The 19,067-nt window shown below is 37.7% G+C and overlaps 1 protein-coding gene across 1 annotated transcript; it reads right to left on the bottom strand.

The window, feature by feature from the left end:
- Window positions 1-1,864: 1,864 nt before the first annotated feature.
- On the bottom strand, window positions 1,865-18,080 carry LOC140165467 (arylsulfatase B-like). The gene is made up of 9 exons (XM_072188760.1): window positions 17,969-18,080; window positions 16,487-16,642; window positions 13,745-13,933; window positions 11,891-12,074; window positions 11,236-11,435; window positions 7,772-7,985; window positions 4,374-4,620; window positions 3,429-3,565; window positions 1,865-2,520 (listed from the first exon to the last, which is right to left on the bottom strand). The coding sequence occupies exons 2-9, from the start codon at window positions 16,640-16,642 to the stop codon at window positions 2,132-2,134; spliced, it is 1,716 nt and encodes a 571-aa protein (XP_072044861.1). The 5' UTR covers window positions 17,969-18,080; the 3' UTR covers window positions 1,865-2,131.
- Between the last annotated feature and the right edge of the window lie 987 nt (window positions 18,081-19,067).

Raw genomic sequence — 19,067 nt, forward strand, 5'->3', positions numbered from 1 at the left:
TATTATATATATATATATAGGCCTATAACTATCGTAAGAATATTAATTGAAACGTATAGGGCCTAGCTAGTTTCAAAATAATATGATAAGGAGATTAAAGCTGGGTCCCTACATAATCCATGTTGAGTGGTATCGCGAGTTCATTCATGTTTACTCAAACGAAGCTCTTAAGGTAGAGTCTTTTGTCTTGAAGTGGGACTAATAACCACTTGACTAAACAAAAGAGAGACATTTGGATGTAGTTGGTAACAAGCTCTTACACATGCCCTTCTTTTGAACGCACATTGATACACATGTCCCGAGTTTAAGCAACAAGACGCTGTTGGTACAGAAACCAATCTGACGTTCGCGTTGAAGTGAATTTGAGCAAGAAATCGAATCGATATTTTTGAAGTTGCCGTTAAAGTTCCAGTAACTTCATTCCGCAAGCTCTCCAGTGACTGTAAAATAACCGCCTTCAACGCTATTTTACAGTACAATAGTTTGTTTACGTTACTCCCTGAAATATACAATTTTACTATGGAATAACATTCTGCCACGTTTATTTACAGTAGAACTGAAATTATACACGATCTCAGTAAAATAACATCTATCATGTATGTTCACGCCAACTGTTAAATAACATTAATACATCGTTTGTTGACATTGTCAAGCGTCATTTTACCTAAAATGTTGTTAATTAAGAGATAGTATAGTGTTATATTACGGCTGAAGATGGCATTTATACTGCCCAGATACTCCAAATAACGGGTCATTTATGTAGAAAGTACCATAAAATAACACTGTTATCGTTAATTAACGTTGTTATTAGAATATAAGGACCTCTTAAAAAACGTTAAAAGTCGTATTATTGCATTATTCCACTGTTAATTTACCAGTAACGGGCACGAAGGAAAAAACCCGGTTTTTAGGAGAAAACGTACAACCGTTAAAAAATCAAACGAATTGTTCAATTAACGGTCAATTCTTGTTTATGGTTGCTGTATTTTACCGGTAAAATACCGGCGTCCCAGCTGCCAGTATTTTACCGGTAAAATACAGCATCCGTTAAAAAATCAAACGAATTGTTCAATTAACGGTCAATTCTTGTTTACGGTTGCTGTATTTTACCGGTAAAACACTGGCAGCTGGGACGCCGGTATTTTACCGGTAAAATACAGGTTTTTTTCTAACAGTGCACAAATGAACAAGTACAATAGGACAAGGCCAGCACCTATGACCTGCTTAGTGACATGTTATTTAAGTCTTCAAAAACTTAAATATCTTGAAGATTAGTATCCGTTTGTGCATATGGACTGCGCATTTATGATGCAAAATATTAGTTCTTATATAAAATTACAAATATTGGAATTATGACACACGGTATAGGTGAAATATAAAACGACTAATAAAATCATGTCATCATGGCGTCATGTCAAAGGTTCATTATATCCCGTATGTTTGTCTAAATTAATTAATATTTTGAGAACAATTTCTACACCCATTTAATATGTACTCAGGTGGAACCCGACTTTTTTAAATTTTCATTTCTTTTTATGTAGCAAATTCAGGTTTTTCCATTGCCCGGGGCCGCCGGGCAATACAAATTTAGGCTAACATTGAATAAACGCGGATTTAAGAATAGGCGTTTCTAGTACATCAGCGTCTGACTCTACCTGAGGACCTAGCCTGAGTCCTATGGGCTCCAAGAATGGCTCTCCATACACAAATGAACAAATACAATGAAGGATCGCCATTGCTCTCCATACACAAATGAACAAATACAATGGAGAGTCCGACTGCCATGCAAATGAGCCAAGTGTCCTCTCATGGTATGCTCTGTGGCTTGACTCGCAATGCATTATGTTTTCACTCTCATGTAATCTCTTTCTCAGTCAGTTACTGACATATGTAAAACAAACCCATGACAAATGACTGTTAAAAAGACCAACTATGTTTAATCTCTTTCTCAGTCATGTACTGCCATACAAAACAAATTCATAAGAAATACAGAATGTGCATGCGCTTAACCTACAATTTTCGATCTCATTTGAGCTCGATTATCGAAAGTATTTTGAATGGTGTATCATAGTTAATAGTTCTCGTTCAACTTTGTGTATTTTTACATTTTCCTGGTTTATAATTTATATCGTCATGTCGACGTGCTATTATCGTTTTCTGTGTGTCTTGTGGTGTCGCAAAATCTCTCCCATGTAATATAACGTGCATTAAATAAATCGACGTCCTCACTGGTTGGATGCCACTCTAATTCGTCCCAGTCATCTAACCAAGGAGTATACACACCTTGTCTTAATCGTGGGTTGGCTTCTTTTCGCTCAATTTGTGGTAAATATTGTACTTTCCGTCGACAATGATATTTCAATCTTTTAAGAAGCGTCGTGTATATTTTATGTTCTTTCTGATATTGATTGCTTGTCTCGTAGGGATCCAGTCGCATGTTATAAAGACGTGATGAGGATTGTGAACATTGCAGTAAACTGTCCTTGGTAGTTGGTGTCTTGTTAAGCCATGCTACCTGACCTATAGGAGGTTAGGGGAAAAGACAGAGTAAATATTGATAAAGACAGAAAATATAAAATTATGGAATTGGGAAATAATGCTGCAGGCGCTATGACTATTTTAAGTTAATTAATGATACAATTACTTTGTGTTTCATAGTTGTCGATCGCAACGATGCTGCATGAGGATCTAGTTGCCGTGGAGGAGCACGGGTGAAGGAGTAGTTCTTCATAATAGTGTGAGTTCAATAATTATCTCAATAAATAAGGCGTTCGACTATAACTAGTTCGAACCCCGGCGGTAGTTAATACGCGCTTGTGTGAAAATTGAGTTAGCTTGAAATTCTGCTGGACAAGGAACTTACTGCTACTTGTCTCGTTATAACCCGTACGAAACGAGGGGAGCTGATCCTGGCTGCGAAGGGTAATTGTGGAATGTCTAGGGAGTGCGCTTCTTAGCAGCAAGTCCCCGTGTTGTATACGTTCTCTCTTAAATTGACCGATTGAAATATGTCAATTTTTTTAACGATTGATGATAGGAATTAATCTATTCGTGAAGAGGTTCATTAGGTTGTAGGAACTCATAAATATACATTTCATCATGTCAAAACCAACTGTGTTTACTGACCTGACAGTTTCGACCATCTTGGGCGATGGCCATCTTCAGAGATGGTCATCTCTGCTGATGTGAGAAGGTGGATAAAAAACATCATTCTGAAGATGGCCATCGCCCAAGATGGTCGAAACTGTCAGGTCAGTAAACATAATTGGTTTTGACAAGATGAAATGCATATATAGAAATCAATCTAAATAATAGATTGAAATGGTTTTTTTGTTTTCACTCTAACTCTCTCTATATCTAATCAAGTGTTACTCCTAATGTACTGCCAAATAACTGTACATAATTCAATGGAGGTGTGTGACGCTTACCCATAGTGCCTATAAATAGTTTCCAATCACCGACTCTTATTGTTCCATACATTGTAAGAGGTCCGTCGCCGTGCTTCCAATCACAGTTTCCCCCTACGGCATGGACATACTCCTTTCTTGGAGACGGGATTCCATATCTGTAAATACAATACACATTAATAATACATATGAACACCTGTTTTACTCCAATATGATAACAACGCCAACAAGAATTGTTTGATTGTTTTCCACAAGTTTTCTGGGAATGGAGCGGGTGGACAGGAACACCTTTCTGTTTTAAATGTCATAATCAAAACTACATCACTTTTATAAATAACTAAAATAACCTTTTGAAAGGATAATTTAAAAGAAAAAACTCCTTCTGTCGTCATCGTCGTCATCAATTATCACATTTTTAATGACAGTGGTGTAGTTAATGTGGCATTGCATTTTTTCTAATTTTTCTAATTGAAGTTTTCTAATATACGGTTAAATTTATGAGAAAAACAAAAATTTCGCTGTTTTACTTTTGAACACCTTTCTAACGTCTGACGCTTTCTGGGAAGTGTTTATGTGTTCAAAAATTGTTGTATCAAATGTGTTTAAACATTTGAAAATAACACTTTTGCTCATAAAGAGTGTTAAATACACGCCGCTATATAGTCCGTCTGCCAGTCCGACACGCCGCTAGTCCCACAATGAAAACCACGGCGCTAGTCTAAAACTGAAAACCACTGCGCTAGTCCGAATCTGGAAAACACTCCTTCAGTCCGACACTGCGCTAGTCTGAATCTAACAAACCAGCGCTAGTCCGAAACTCTTGACTTGTAAAGATCTTGGTCGTGACATACGAGTATTTCTGCAGTTTTTATTTTTATGTGTCTTACACATACGGCATCATCCGAGTTATAGGCTTTATAGCTACCTTACCAAATGAAAATATGCAATACTTTATAATAGCCCTACCTTATGGAGTCCCACATATTGAAACCGTCTATTGAGTGGTCCTTTGAACCTCCCGCCATTCCTTCTACGAATGTTGGGAGCCAATCGGCAATGCCCATTAATCCTGTATATTCGGTACCTTGTACTTGCTTGGAGAGAAGTGGACTATTAACGAAAGCAGCAACTCGTATGCCACCCTCAAAATAATTCCCTTTATGCCCCAGCAGAGGCAGGTTGCTGCCATGTCCCTTTGGGGCTCCTCCGTTATCTGAAATGGACAAAGATGATAAAGAACGCACCATCAAGCCTTTGCATCGGGGCTTGAGATTGGATTTCCAGTTTCCTTTCTCAAGTAAGGGCTAATTTAGAGTAAAATTGTACAATTGTGTTTGAGAGTGGCCTTCTCTCCTTTCTCCTTTTCCTTGCTATTTTCTTCCATTTCTTGATTTGTTTATCAAATCTATCTAGGCCAGCATGCATTATATCCAGGCTTGTGCTTTTTTTTTAGTATGAGCTTGGAACGGTCCATGGATTTCCCATGGATTAGCATGTGTCCCTCACGGACCAACCTGGGTAAACAAACAAACATTTGACTTCTAGGTGGGGGCTGAAAGCTTATGAAAGGGGAAAGAAAAAAAATCCCTTTGCATGACCAAAAAAACTTCCGATAAGCGATGTAGGCCTACTGAGATAAATAGAATTGAGCATGATCGTGGAAAAATTGCTTTTTATAGGTTTCCTCTTCACATTTTCCTCCCAATGCACATTATTTTTTCTAATGTCCCGTTCCCCGGGTGCCAAAGGCACATTGTACTCTGATCGGAACTGGCTGTGTGAAGTCTTTGTCATCTAGCGGATTCGGATATCTTCACGCGAGGTCGTCGTCTTGACCCATGAACTCTGTCATGCTTAAGGGGGTTCTACACCGCTGCCCAATTTTGTGCCTATTTTTGCATTTTCGCCAGCGTTAGCTGGCTATGATCTAATTCGGAGATCGTCTTTGTTTGCTAAAGAGATTACGGGGTACTAGCATTGGTTTGAATTACTTTGCGGAACTTTTTATGGTGAAAATATATAATAGACCTGTTATTGGATTTGTAAGAAAAAGAAAGTATGTTTTGCCGTTTCAACGAATGAAAACGAGTGAGAATTTCAAAAGTTATGGTTTGAAGGAAATATGACATTAAAAGTTCATGCCAGGCCTATAATAGTTTCCACAGCATATCAACGAAAGAAAATTATAGAATCCTTGTTATCAGGCGTTCTTAGATTTACGTTCGCAGACCTCCTGGAGATCAGCACAGCATGAGATGTGAGTGTATTGATAACATGATTAAAACCTTTATGGACGTAAAAGTCAAAGTAAAAATATCCTATAATCTGTATCGTTTTATGCATAAAAATGACTCAAAATGTCATTTATGAAATAATTTATATCTTAAACATCAGTTTTGTCTTTTCAACGGGAAAAATTCGATGCAATTTCAGGGCCTATTTTTGATATGGGTATAATTTATATACAATAGGCCTATTATAATTGAACAATATCAGTCTTTATACATTTTATAATGTGCTATATTAAGTATAAATTGCGAATTAATATAAAATTAATGTGCATGTATAAGGCAAGTAGGATGGCAGTTTTTAGCCAATTAACTAAAAACTGCATTTCTTTATATTAATATTGAGCTAAGGGTAGCCTAAAAGGCAGAAAAGACAAAAAGACAGAACAATTTGGAGTAATTAATTGACAGGAAGTTATAGGAGTTGTTTGGTTTGCTGTTTCTGTGTGCATGTTCTCATCATTGATGGTTTGGTGGACTGTCATGAAACATGATGGATCATAAAAAGAGTGATCCTAAAAATGCCACCACCCAAACTAATTACAAGGCATCTTCTGCATTGAAGCTGGCTTTCCCTTTAAAGGGAATTTTTATTCTCAATAATTATAGAGCATTGATGACAAAAACAGACAAGTATGATATGTATATTATACGGGCAAGGACTACAACTACTGCACTGGAAATTTATTTCAGCGCAGACAACAGTTGTGGAGTTACAGTCAAAAACGAGGGAAACCCAATATTTGATCAATAAATCAATAACTACCTGCCTTGAGTTGCTGAATTTTCAGTGCAGTAGTTGAGTTCCTTGCCCCATATAATATACATAGACCTTGCCGGAGGTGTAGTACCCCCTTAAGGGTACTTGCACATCAATTTCATTCAGGTGCGTGTTTGAAAAACGGCACAGCGCATTAGTAAAAAGAATGAAAAATACTAAAATTTTCACCGGGGTTCGAACCACTGCCAATTTCACTATGAATGCTAAAGATGCCTACTGTGCCACGGTGACTGTGGTTAACATTCGGCGATTTTCAAAGATATACATATCAACACGTTTGTAGTGTATTGAAAATCAGATTTTGGTAGGAATACGGTCATAGAACATGTAGAAAGACATATGACTCTACTTGTCTGTTTGTTTTCATTTAATACAAATTAATTTTGATGAATTGAACTGGTACGACTCTTAGGACTCGTGATAAACGACGATTAATTTAGTAATAATAAAATGAAAACGCTGGGTCATTCACGACGTCATTTGTAATTCATGTCAAAACCTGGGGAGGACCACACACATCCGTGTTGCATGTATACGTGCGCAATCGATACTCAATGATCCAGACAATAGCGTTTGAATATACCGCCCTTATGTATGCACCTGCTTGACACATCTTGTCACTTGCGGGAAGATACATGTATACTATAGGCCTACCCTATAGCTTACAATAGATACCCCACCGTAAATAGCTCTCTTCATTACCTCGCTGCGCCAGTAAACGCGTAGTGTACGCACTTTTGAACCATATTTTGTTCAAAAATGATAGGAAGGGACTGTTTTCAGCTAAAATGTTGGCTATCAGCAGATGCTTAATGATACCGGGAAGTGTTGCAGAAAGGTAAGCGTACTCTTTATTTATTCAAAATATCACATATCAATTAATTTAAATTGGAAATCCAAAAAGGAAATGTCAGGTCAAAATTCTCACCTTAGAATTATTGTGAAATAAAATCAAACCAAATTTAGGCTCCGCAAACAACGTCCAATTATTCCCATTGGTGTTTGCTACACGTGCATAAAATAAATTATGATTTGGGGCTAATTTGAGAAGAGTTAAAGCCTCGCGTTTCAAAATACACCGAGTGATGTTTTTTGATCAAAAACATCGCCAATTCAAGACTCTGTAAAAACAAATCAAGAATTATCTGGGATAATTGCAACTAAGTATAATAAAAGTTATGATCGAAGCTACCAGATGCATCATTAATTTCCTGACTATGATATTTAGTTGTGGGAAAAGATTACTTTAATGTTTTCAACCAAAAAGAGCATGTAGCCTTAAATGTAACTATTACCTGAAGAAAACACAACAACAGTGTCCTTCCAAATATCCAAACGTTGCAATGTGTCTGTGACGTTTTTAATTCCTTCATCCATACATGAAGTCATTCCCGCGTAAATCTTCCTCAACGGGTCCGTGATGTGTCCTTCATACTGGTCCATATAATTTTCTGGTACTTGAGCGGGCATATGGACAGCAGATAGCGATAAAAACAAGAAAAATGGTTTCTGAAAATAACAACAAGATTGATGATTATTTTGCTCATAAATGCTTGCCATAACACATCTCTGGTATCCCGGTGTTGATACGTCAAAATTTCGACGCGACGTTGAAATTAGGTTCAAATCACGTTGTATGGACATTTCAACCTGATTTTAACCAACCTCTACTTTAAAATCAGGTTAGGTTGAAACTTAGACGTTGTATCCCTGGGTGTCACTTCCATTGTTGCATGTATACTATCCGCAAGAATCAGTTTTTGAAAGCACCTTAAACAAGGATTTATATAACCCTTGGCTAAAAGACACCCTAAACATTTATTATGCGCCTGTTTTCACACCCTAAGCAGGGATTTGATTTCTTGTATTCTAAACAAGTTTGTGCTATGCCTATTTCATACCCGTATTCTGGGATCCATAACAAGGATATAGATATGGGACAAGATCGTGCCGTATTAGTCTATATATCTAGACCGAAAGGTGGGGGCCCGGCCCCTCCCCCCCCCCCCCCGGATTGACGCCCATGCATGAGAACATATAAAGACCTGTAGCCGGCAGAAAAAAAGTTAACACTAGACTTAGCTGTGGTCTAAGACCACGAACACAGCCGTGTTGTGACCCCTTAATCACCTTTGACCCCAAAATATATGAAAACCCCATAGACATCGGTTAATGTCAATGCACATGTCCACGTGGCATCACTTTGCTATGCTTTTTGTGGCAGAAGGGATATTTTGAAGGTATATCGTTTTATACCGGAAGTAACCCCTTACTGACCTTTGACCCCAAATGTGTGTACACCATATAGACACTGTGTTATAACAATGCATGTGTGCAAGTGGCGTCACTGTCCAACGTAATTAGTAGAAGAAGAAGAAGCATTTTCAAGATTTTCGTTTTATACCGGAAGTGACCCCTTAATGATCTTTGACCCCAAATCTGTGTACACCCCATAGACACTGGATAATAACAATGCATGTGTGCAAGTGGCGTCACTGTCCTACAGAATCTGTGGAAGAAGATGCATTTTAAAGGTATTTCGTTTTATACCGGAAGTGACCCCTTAATGAGATTTGACCCCAAATAAAAAAATACCACATATACATTGGGTGACTGCAGATCATGTGTGAACATACCATTACTGTCCCATGTTTTACTTATCTAATAAAAATTTTTGAAGGTATTTCGTTTTATACCGGAAGTGACCCCTTAATGACCTTTGACCCCAAATCTGTGTACACCCCATAGACACTGAGTAATAACAATGCATGTGTGCAAGTGGCATCTCTGTCCCACATAATTTGTGGAAGAAGATGCATTTTAAAGGCATTTCTTTTTATACCGGAAGTGACCCCTTAATAAGCTTTGACCCCAAATAAAAAAAATACCACATGTACATTGGGTGACTGCAGATCATATGTGAACATACCGTTACTGTGCTATGTTTTACTTAGCTAATACAAATTTTTGAAGGTTTTTCGTTTTATACCGGAAGTGACCTCTTAATGACCTTTGACCCCAAATCTGTGTACACCACATAGACACTGGGTAATAACAATGCATGTGTGCAAGTAGGGTCGCTGTCCTACGTAAGTTGTGGGAAAAGATGCATTTTTAGTTGAAATCACGTTTTTAACCTCTGTGACCCCTGCGTGACCTTTGACCCCACAAGTTTCATGTGACATGTAGGGGCATGGTCAATGATCATTGTGACCAAGTTAGGTCAAAATCGATGTAAGCATGTGAGTGCTAGAGCAAATGGAATGGTTGACAGAAGAAGAAAGAAGAAACTAGATCTGGCTACAGATCTGGACCTAGCCGGGGCCGGAAATGCCCGTCTTAAAGTTTGACCTTTGACCGGCTATTATGGACATCTCACACCATTAATGGTGCATCACTGTAGCATGTAGGGGCTTTATCCGTCTTCCATAGGCTGAGATACAGCTACTTTTCCGTAATTTTAAACATTTTTGTGCAAATTTGATGTTTTGACCTTCTTAATGACCTTTGACCCCAATATAAAAAAACCTCATATACACCGAGAAAATGCATTGTTACAGTTTAAATAAAAAAATCTACTATGCTTAGTTATGGAGATAGAAATTCTTGAAGTTATTTAGCTTCAAACCGGAAATGACGTCTAAATGACCTTTGACCAAAATAATAAAAATACTGTGCATACATCGAGTAACACTAATGCATATATGAAGTTTATGTCACTCTGGTCTGGTTACGTTTTGAGATATAAAAAAATGAACATATTTGGAACGGAAGTGACCCCTTAATGACCTTTGACCCCAAAACTGTAGACACCCCAAAGACCCTGGTTAGTAGCAATGCATGTGTGCTAATGACAACACTCTGCTATGTATTTTGTAAAAACAGTGATTTTTGAATATTTTAGCTTTCAGACCGGAAATGATCCCCTTAATGACCTTTGACCCAAAATCGGAGAATAACTTTTGTGTACCTGTAATAGCTGATGCATATGTGTAAGTGACATCATCGTACTATGTAATTTGTGGCAGAAGAAGCATTTTGAAGATATTTGGTTTTATACCGGAAATGACCCCTTAATGACCTTTGACCCTAAATTTGTGAACATCTTATAGACACTGGATATAGCCGATGCATATGTGCAAGTGACGTCATTGTAGGATGTAACATGTAAGAGAAGAAGCATTTTGAAATTTGTTGCCAGAAGAAGAAAGAAGAAGAAAGATCCGATAGCATCACAAGACCTAGCCGGTGTCCCGGCTAGGTAAGAAAGAACCTGTAAGAAAAAAGACACAGCCGTGACTGACGTCACGGCTGTGTAATGAGAGAACATAGAGAGCATGAGATCTCGGGCCATGTACCCGCAATCAACAAATTTAATAGTTGGCTCCATTTATGCCACCATGCACCTCCCATATCAATCAATGTTGAGGGGTCTTACTGTTGATGCCGACAGGGCATTGATCAACACTATTGGCGGGAAGGGGATGCAATTGACGTTCCTATGTCAAATGTGCGTCAACCTTAGTTGATTACGGGTCCATCAAACGCTATGGTAAATATGGTAAATCCGGGCCTGACTACGAAGTATCAACATGTAAACTTATTCATGTGTTGACCTTTGATCATTAATTGTGAGAACAGCTGGGATGTATTTTGGAGCAAAAGTAAAGGAACCTAAACAAGTTTTTTAATCCTGATGACAGAATGCAAAGCCAGTAATACCAACTCATCCCGGGCTTGCTCCCAGTCTATTTCTCACCCCATTTTGAGCATGGTGTGTCATGATTTCTTCTGCCCGTTTTACATAAATATGTGTCGCATATTGTCCAGTGTAACTCTCTGCAGCCGTCTCATTCTCCCAAAAATCAAATCCTTCAAAGTATTCGACTCCTGTGTCTCTTGCGAGCCTAGGGTTACCATGGTGATGTCTATAATAATCCTGTGCACCGTTACGAAAACCTACATTAGAAGCGAAAGGGGTAAGAGGGAAAGGGAAAGGAGAATGAGGGGAACCAAAGTATAGGAGAAACACCGGAGAGAAAGAATATTGTAAAATGTACAGATGTTGCTGCCAAAGCTGTCATAATTTAATAGCAGCATTTTCTTTAACAGTGTATAATACCAGAGTGTCGTAGCAAAAGGACAGCTTATCCCTGTGAGAAGTCTTGTCTCTCTCTACCCCTCGCCTCACCCCCACCCCCATCCCCGATGCTGGTCGTCCTGATATTTAAGATTTGTAGGACATTTTTGGACTTTTTACACTATTTTGGGCCATTTTTGTCACAGTCTGCCTCCATCCCACACTTCTTGAAAGTTATCTTGCCCCTCTGAAAAGGTCCTGGCTACGTCACTGGTGTGTACGTGTTAAGGGAGGTATTGAAATAACAAAGATTCAGTTGTGTAATTTAACTCACCCAAAAATGTGTCGAATCCCCTTTGGTTCGGCAAACAATTTCGTCTTGAATGTCCCAAATGCCATTTACCTACTAGATGGGTTGTATATCCATGGCGTTTCAATACTTGTGGCAACACTGTTAGATTGCTAGGCAGGCAACCAGCATCTGCGGCTGATAGTGCCCTATCCACGCCATGCCGACTCTGAAAGTACAAAATATTAAATTAAATAATTGATCAAGACGCAACATTAAAAATTAACAAAACAAAATCATTAAAATGGACAATAATGAGATTCAAGAAATGTTGACGGTGACAACGGCAATGATGATGACGATGATGCTAATGATGACAATGATGATGATGATGATGATGATGATGATGATGATGATGATGATGATGATGATGATGATGATGATGATGATGTTGACAACGACGATCATGATTGTTGCCGCTGATTTCGCAAGACAAGAGCATAATGATATGAATAATAAAAGCAATTTTTTGAAAACAGCACCAGACAAGGCTTCTTTGATATGACGATGACGATGGTGGAGATGACGATGATGATGATGATGACGATGATGATGATGATGATGGCTATGATGCTAATGATGACAATGATAATGATGATTACGTCGACGTTGACGTTGACAACGACAAGGATGATGACGATGACAATAATGATGACAATGAGGATGATGACGACAAAGATGACATTGACAACAACGACGACGATGATGATGATGATGATGATGACGATGACGATGACGATGATGATGATGATGATGATGATGATGAAGATGAAGATGATGATGATGATTATGAAGATGATCATGATGATGAGGTTGGATGATGACTATGATGATGACGATAATGCTAATGATGACAATGATGATAACATCGACGTTGACGATCACAACGACAAGGATGATGACGCTAATGATGATGATGTTAACAATGATGACGATGATGATGACGACGATAACGGTAATGATTAGCAAGTTATTGTTGCCGCTGATTTCGCTATATAATTATTAAGTCTGCACAAAAAGAAACTCAGCTGTTATAAACACGACTATAGCTTCAGAACTAATAATTGTTTTCACAATATTTTAACATAGAGGGAAGGGTGAATTATTTACACGCATTTTGATACCACATTTGTCAAATGTTGTTCAATATTAACAACACAGTAGTGTTTTTAAAGAAAAATACCCGATTTTAAAAGTTGCAGTTTACAGCGATCAATGGTTATTATGCCAGAACGGTAGCACGTAAAGCCCGCCATTATCTTCACGCTCACTTCAAAATCAATACAAATAGAAAAAAATATAAATTTCTTCCAAAACACTGCTGCATTGTTAATATTGAACAAAATTGGACAAATTAGGTATCAAAGTGCGCGTAAATAAACCATCCTTCTTTTTATGTTAAAATAATGTGAAAATAATTATTAGTTCCGAAGCTATAGGCGTGTTTATAACAGCTGAGGGTTTTTTTGTGCAGACTTTATATGTAGGCTGTAAATAAGTGATCGGTACCCAGTTTCCATTTTCCTTTAAAAATGTTATTAACGTTTTTGGTTTTGTTGAAACATTTGAATGTCGGGTTTATATAATAGGTCATAAAAACGTTTATAAAACGTTTATTTTATTTTTTTAAACTGTATCAAAATTTTAACAAATGTTGTCAAAATGTTATTGTAAAATATTTTTTTGCAAATAATTTTTGGCATCAAGTTTTCAAAAATGTTTTTGGACATTATATTACAATTTTTATACCCTTTTTTATAACCCGACATAACCATGATAACAACAAAACCCTTTGTGTGTGCTGGGCTATAGCCCTACATAATCAAACTATATATTTACCTGATAGAGACCAGTCATAAATGAAGCTCTACTAGGCGAGCAAGTTGCCTGGGCGTAGTAATTTTGTAAACGTACACCTTCTTTAGCAAGTCTGTCGATATTCGGAGTGTGAATATCACAGCTGGAGTTGTGATAACTGACGTCATTCCATCCTAAGTCATCAGCTAGTATGAATATTATATTAGGTTGCTGAAAAGAATAAGGGTTTGGGAAATTTTTTAAAAATTAAGAAAAAAAAGCGCGGTGATTTATAATGCGTTACGCACACTCAGACACAATGCCTAGACGTTGATCCACATGCCCCAGGGGGTCACTTCCATTGTGGCCTGTACACCATCCGCGATAATCAACTTTTGAAAAGCACCCTAAACAAGGATTTAACCCTTGGCTAAAACGATACCCTAAACAGGGATTTTATTCCTTGCATCAAATTTCATACCCTAAATTTCATTTCCGCGTATTAGGAATTGCAATTTTGATACCCTTTTTTCCAATTTTTCATGTTTTTGACACCCTAAACACGTTACGCGCGTATCGTGTATATCCACGAAAAACTACCCTTTTACGCGTTTTCATTATCGCGGATGGTGTACAGGCCACAATGGGAGTGACCCCCCCCGAGCCACATGCATCCCCACAATATCAAAGACCCTATACAAGAGTGGATACAAAATCAACCATTGAACACGCGCAAGATTTTGTATCCACTCCTGCATCTAGGGTCCCCAATATTGATCAATTGATATTTTGATAGTGTATGGGCCGCATACGGCCCATATCATTCCACAAACCATTAAACAAACACGCAAGGACTTGCAGCTAAGAAGTGAACACCCAGGACATTCCACAATTGACCTTCGCAGCTAGGATCAGCTGGCTGCGAGTAATAGTACACTCTCAGAACATTGGATAAAAAATGAATGGGCAGAAAACAGTTGGTTAAAAAATGCCCAACAATGGTTAAGATTCTTGAAGTTGGGCAAAATACAGTTTAATACATGGTTGGTCAAACCTGTCAATATGGTATTTACACAATGTTGGTTAAAAGTTAACCAACCTTGGTAAAAAAAACATCCTTTTCCCGCCAATAAAGTTGGGCAAAGTATGGTTTTGCCCAACCATGGTCACATGGTGTTCCGAACTGTGATTGGTCATTGTGTTGGGCAAAAATGCATTTCAGAAAACAAGATGGCCGATATGAGTGGCTTGCTGCAAAGCTGTGGATCGGGGTCTTCAAGATCTGTTGTTGAAGGTGCAGGAAATTATATTATAGAAGGTATAACAATTATGTTATGAAGATTGTAAGATACGATTTTATCCACGGTACACCACCACAACCGGTAAGCTTAAGCTTAAGCTTACCGGTTGTGGTGGTAGCTGTCGTCGATAAAGCATCGTAAGTCTTGCTCACAGTCTGGCCTCGCACACACTTAAACTAAGTGTTATACCCGATAAAATGTTTATAATATAATTTCCTACCTTCAAATGTCTCCAATTGGTTAAAATATGAACAATGAAATGAACTTCCCATTCATAGTGTTTAACCAACTATTGGTTATATTTTGCCCATTTTGCCCAACATGCTTTACCCAACTGGTTGGTTACCGTAATGTTAACCAGTAGTTGGTCAATGTTTTTAACCAACCTGTGGTTATATTGTTAACCAACCCAGGTTGGTTAACAATATAACCAACTGTTGGGCTGTTCACCTGTAAATACATGGTTGGTTAAAATTTTAACCAAGTTGGTTAAATTTTTTAACCAATGTTCTGAGAGTGTAATGTTATAACTTTATGACATAAATGATATAATTGGTATACGGGAAAACTAAGTATACAAACATACTTAGTACCTAAGACAAGGAGATATGCAGCTCAAGAAAAAATTCCCGAGACACTTTTAAGAGTTATTATGGAGTGCTCATCTGTATAAGGGTGAAATAAGGCTCGAAGGTGATCTACCAATGAATTATTTTTTATGTAATTTTAAATTTTGTATGTAATTAGAAATTAAACTGTATAGGAATGGTTTGTATGTCAAAGCATTAACCAATCATACTATATAGATGATATAAAGTATTTAAATAATTGACTACTTTTTGAATTAGAGCAGGGTATATTAATTGTAAATCTTTTGAGTGAACTTTGGAAAAAAGATGTTTTGGCCTTCGGTCTTACTGACGTATCCTGTTTTTGCTAGAGGCGCTTGAACTAGTAGACTTCTGTCTGACGCTCTCTATATTTTATATGGACGGGTATCCATCAGCGAAGGTTTCTTGGTCGTGGACTAGATTGTTGGCCGGGGATTTTTGTACCCATAGACTAACACACACTAGATTGTTGCCGGGGATTGTTGTACCCATAGACTAACACAGACTAGATTGTTGCCGGGGATTGTTGTACCCATAGACTAACACACACTAGATTGTTGCCGGGGATTGTTGTACCCATAGACTAACACAGACTAGATTGTTGGCCGGGGATTGTTGTACCCATAGACTAACACACACTAGATTGTTGCCGGGGATTGTTGTACCCATAGACTAACACAGACTAGATTGTTGCCGGGGATTGTTGTACCCATAGACTAACACACACTAGATTGTTGCCGGGGATTGTTGTACCCATAGACTAACACACACTAGATTGTTGCCGGGGATTGTTGTACCCATAGACTAACACAGACTAGATTGTTGCCAGGGATTGTTGTACCCATAGACTAACACACCCTAGATTGTTGTACCTTTCGATGGCTTGAATCTCTTGGTTCGACGTGTTTCGTCAATCTAGTTACGTTGTCCACAAGCGTCTCGTATTGTGTTGCCGTCAAGCCAATCATAAAACCAATGAACATAACAGATGATGCAACAAAACACTTTATCATAAGATGTGAATTCATCTGAAATAAAAAAAACAAATATTGTTATTGTAATCGTGTTACATAGGGCATAAAGTCCTTTTTCAATCAATGAAAACTTCATATAAAAAATAAATAATTTATACGCGATGTCCATACGCAGAGATTGCCCATTGAAATGTGTGTAATACTTTGCGTACAAAAAATGTCATTGCGATTTCCCATTTTGGATTCCAACGTAGTATAAAACGCAGATGCTACGTTGAAATATGCTGATTTTACCTCATGTCGAAGTTCATGCAACGCGCCCAATTTTCAGGACGAAAAAGTCTTATTTTGAAAGTTAAGTCTTGAAAATGGATGTAGTGATCTTTAATCTACCAAAATATATGTTTTTGGGCAACTATAATATTTGGGGTGCACAAAAATACAATTAAGTTTAAGCAGCATGTTAATGTTAAGTCAAAATTTTAGTCAAAATCAAAAGCGGGCTGTTTGATTAGGCAGAGACTCTCAGTAGCCTGCTCTTACTGTTAATTTTTCAATCACTATTCCCTCTATCGACCTAGTAGATTAGATCAGATTTATAGTCTTTATTCCAGCTGACAATCCAGTTTGGAACCGAGACTAGCAATATTTAACACCGTAAAAACGTGCGGTCCACGTGCTGCGTTTGGAACATCACAATCTCTCTAATCATTCGTTCCAAAACTTTCAACCCGTCCTTCGCTCCCGTAAGCCCCCTAACTCCCGGCCCTATCCCCCCTCACCTCGTTCCTCGGGTTTCACTCCCAACCCCAGTCATCGAACCCCATTTATTTCTCAATATCCTTCACTTTCTTCTCTCCTCATAAATTTTGCCTCAAACCTCCTCAATGATTATCTTTCTTCTTGGTTGGGGATTGCTTTCATTTTTTTATTCAAATTTTAAAACAAAACATTCCAAACATCTGAAATTGCAGGTTTTCATACATTTTCTTACAGCATTTCATTTCACTTTTCAGCCAAGGACTTATAAGAAATTATACAAACTTACATCGCAACTTATCAAATAAAGGTACATAGAAATATGATGTAACTAGTCCGCATATTCAGTCCCAGAACAAATTATTCACTTACCGACCGACATGATCGTGTAACACATTGTGAAGTATATTACAGATTGCTCGAGAACTCTAGCCAAGAATTTGCTCACCGATAGCTTCACATTCTAACTATCGTGTGCAAATTCGAAGCTAGAGTTCTCGAGCAAATTACAGAGTAAGCTTAATTGCACGGACATTGCTGATGTTGATACATGCATTACAGGCTTATACATCAGGGAAGTGGGAGTAAACATGGTAAAATAGGAAAAGATACACCACTTACCTCGGTATTTCTGTATTTCTAACCTGGGAGTGATATTTGTTACCAATAAACATTTGCATAGGAACCGCATAGAATCATGATAATATAATGTAGACGGTAGACCGGGCAGTTTTCTGGTTCAATTCACATCATTTGAATAACATTGAATAGGTCATTCATGATACTAGACGGCTTTGTTCATTCAAAATGAACAAAGTTACCCAAGTGTAACGCAATCATAAGCCATTGTTCAAAACCAAATTCTCTTTCTAACTGCGATCTTAATTCTTACGTTAGCTTAAAGTCCGGGTATAAAGTCTGCACAAAAAGTAACGCAGCTGTAATAAATACGCATAAGGCCAAATAAAAAATAAACATGTTTCACGTCCCCTCCCGCTTCCTTTTTTGAGGTTTCTTCAAATTTATTTTTATTTTTTGAAATTCAGTTATAACTTTTCAAAACATATGTCTAGGAAGTAGAGATGCTTTCTATAGCCTTGCTAATAAAAATACAAGAAACACTTTTATAAGGTTTTGTGATAGTTAGATGGGGCATATCTCTCAGAACAACAAATAAAAAGAGGCCTCCTCCTTTTCCCAGGCATTATTGTATACGCTAAAACAGCTCGAATTATGGGTATTTACACCGATTTTGCGATAAAAAATAAAAAATAAAAAGCCACTTCTTCCTCCTTAAAAACCCGGACGTTTTACTTGGCCTAATAGCTTCAGAACTATAATTGTTTCCACAATATTTTTACATAGAAAAAAGGATGATTTATTTACGCGCACTTTGATGCCCCCAATTTGTCAAATGAAGTTGATGGTGGGGCAAATTGTCTGACATTGGTTTTCAGGGGGGGTCAAAATGTACAAAAAATGTACAATTGGAGTTTTGCATGGGTAATATCTCAGCAAAAAGTATTGTAATAGGCTCAGTATGGGATAAGAGTAATGTCCTACCAAAGGGCTCTGACTGGCAAAAAATGGACAAAAATTATTTTTACTTTTGGAATTCGGACCCCCCCCCTAAGTTAGTCCTGGGTGGACGAAGTTGCATTTTGAGGGCCCTATGTCTTTTAAAGTAAAGGAGTTACAAGTTTTCTGATGCAAGATTTGA

Source organism: Amphiura filiformis, chromosome 12 (assembly GCF_039555335.1).
Source record: "Amphiura filiformis chromosome 12, Afil_fr2py, whole genome shotgun sequence".
Lineage (NCBI taxonomy): Eukaryota > Metazoa > Echinodermata > Ophiuroidea > Amphilepidida > Amphiuridae > Amphiura > Amphiura filiformis.

Coding starts and splice junctions, on each gene's coding strand:
- LOC140165467 (XM_072188760.1), bottom strand. CDS start 16,642: ATGAATTCACATCTTATGATAAAGTGTTTTGTTGCATCATCTGTTATG. Junction 11,436..11,890: donor GGGATTCGACACATTTTTGG/GTGAGTTAAATT, acceptor CTTCTAATGTAG/GTTTTCGTAACGGTGCACAG. Junction 4,621..7,771: donor TGTTGTTGTGTTTTCTTCAG/GTAATAGTTACA, acceptor TGTCCATTTCAG/ATAACGGAGGAGCCCCAAAG.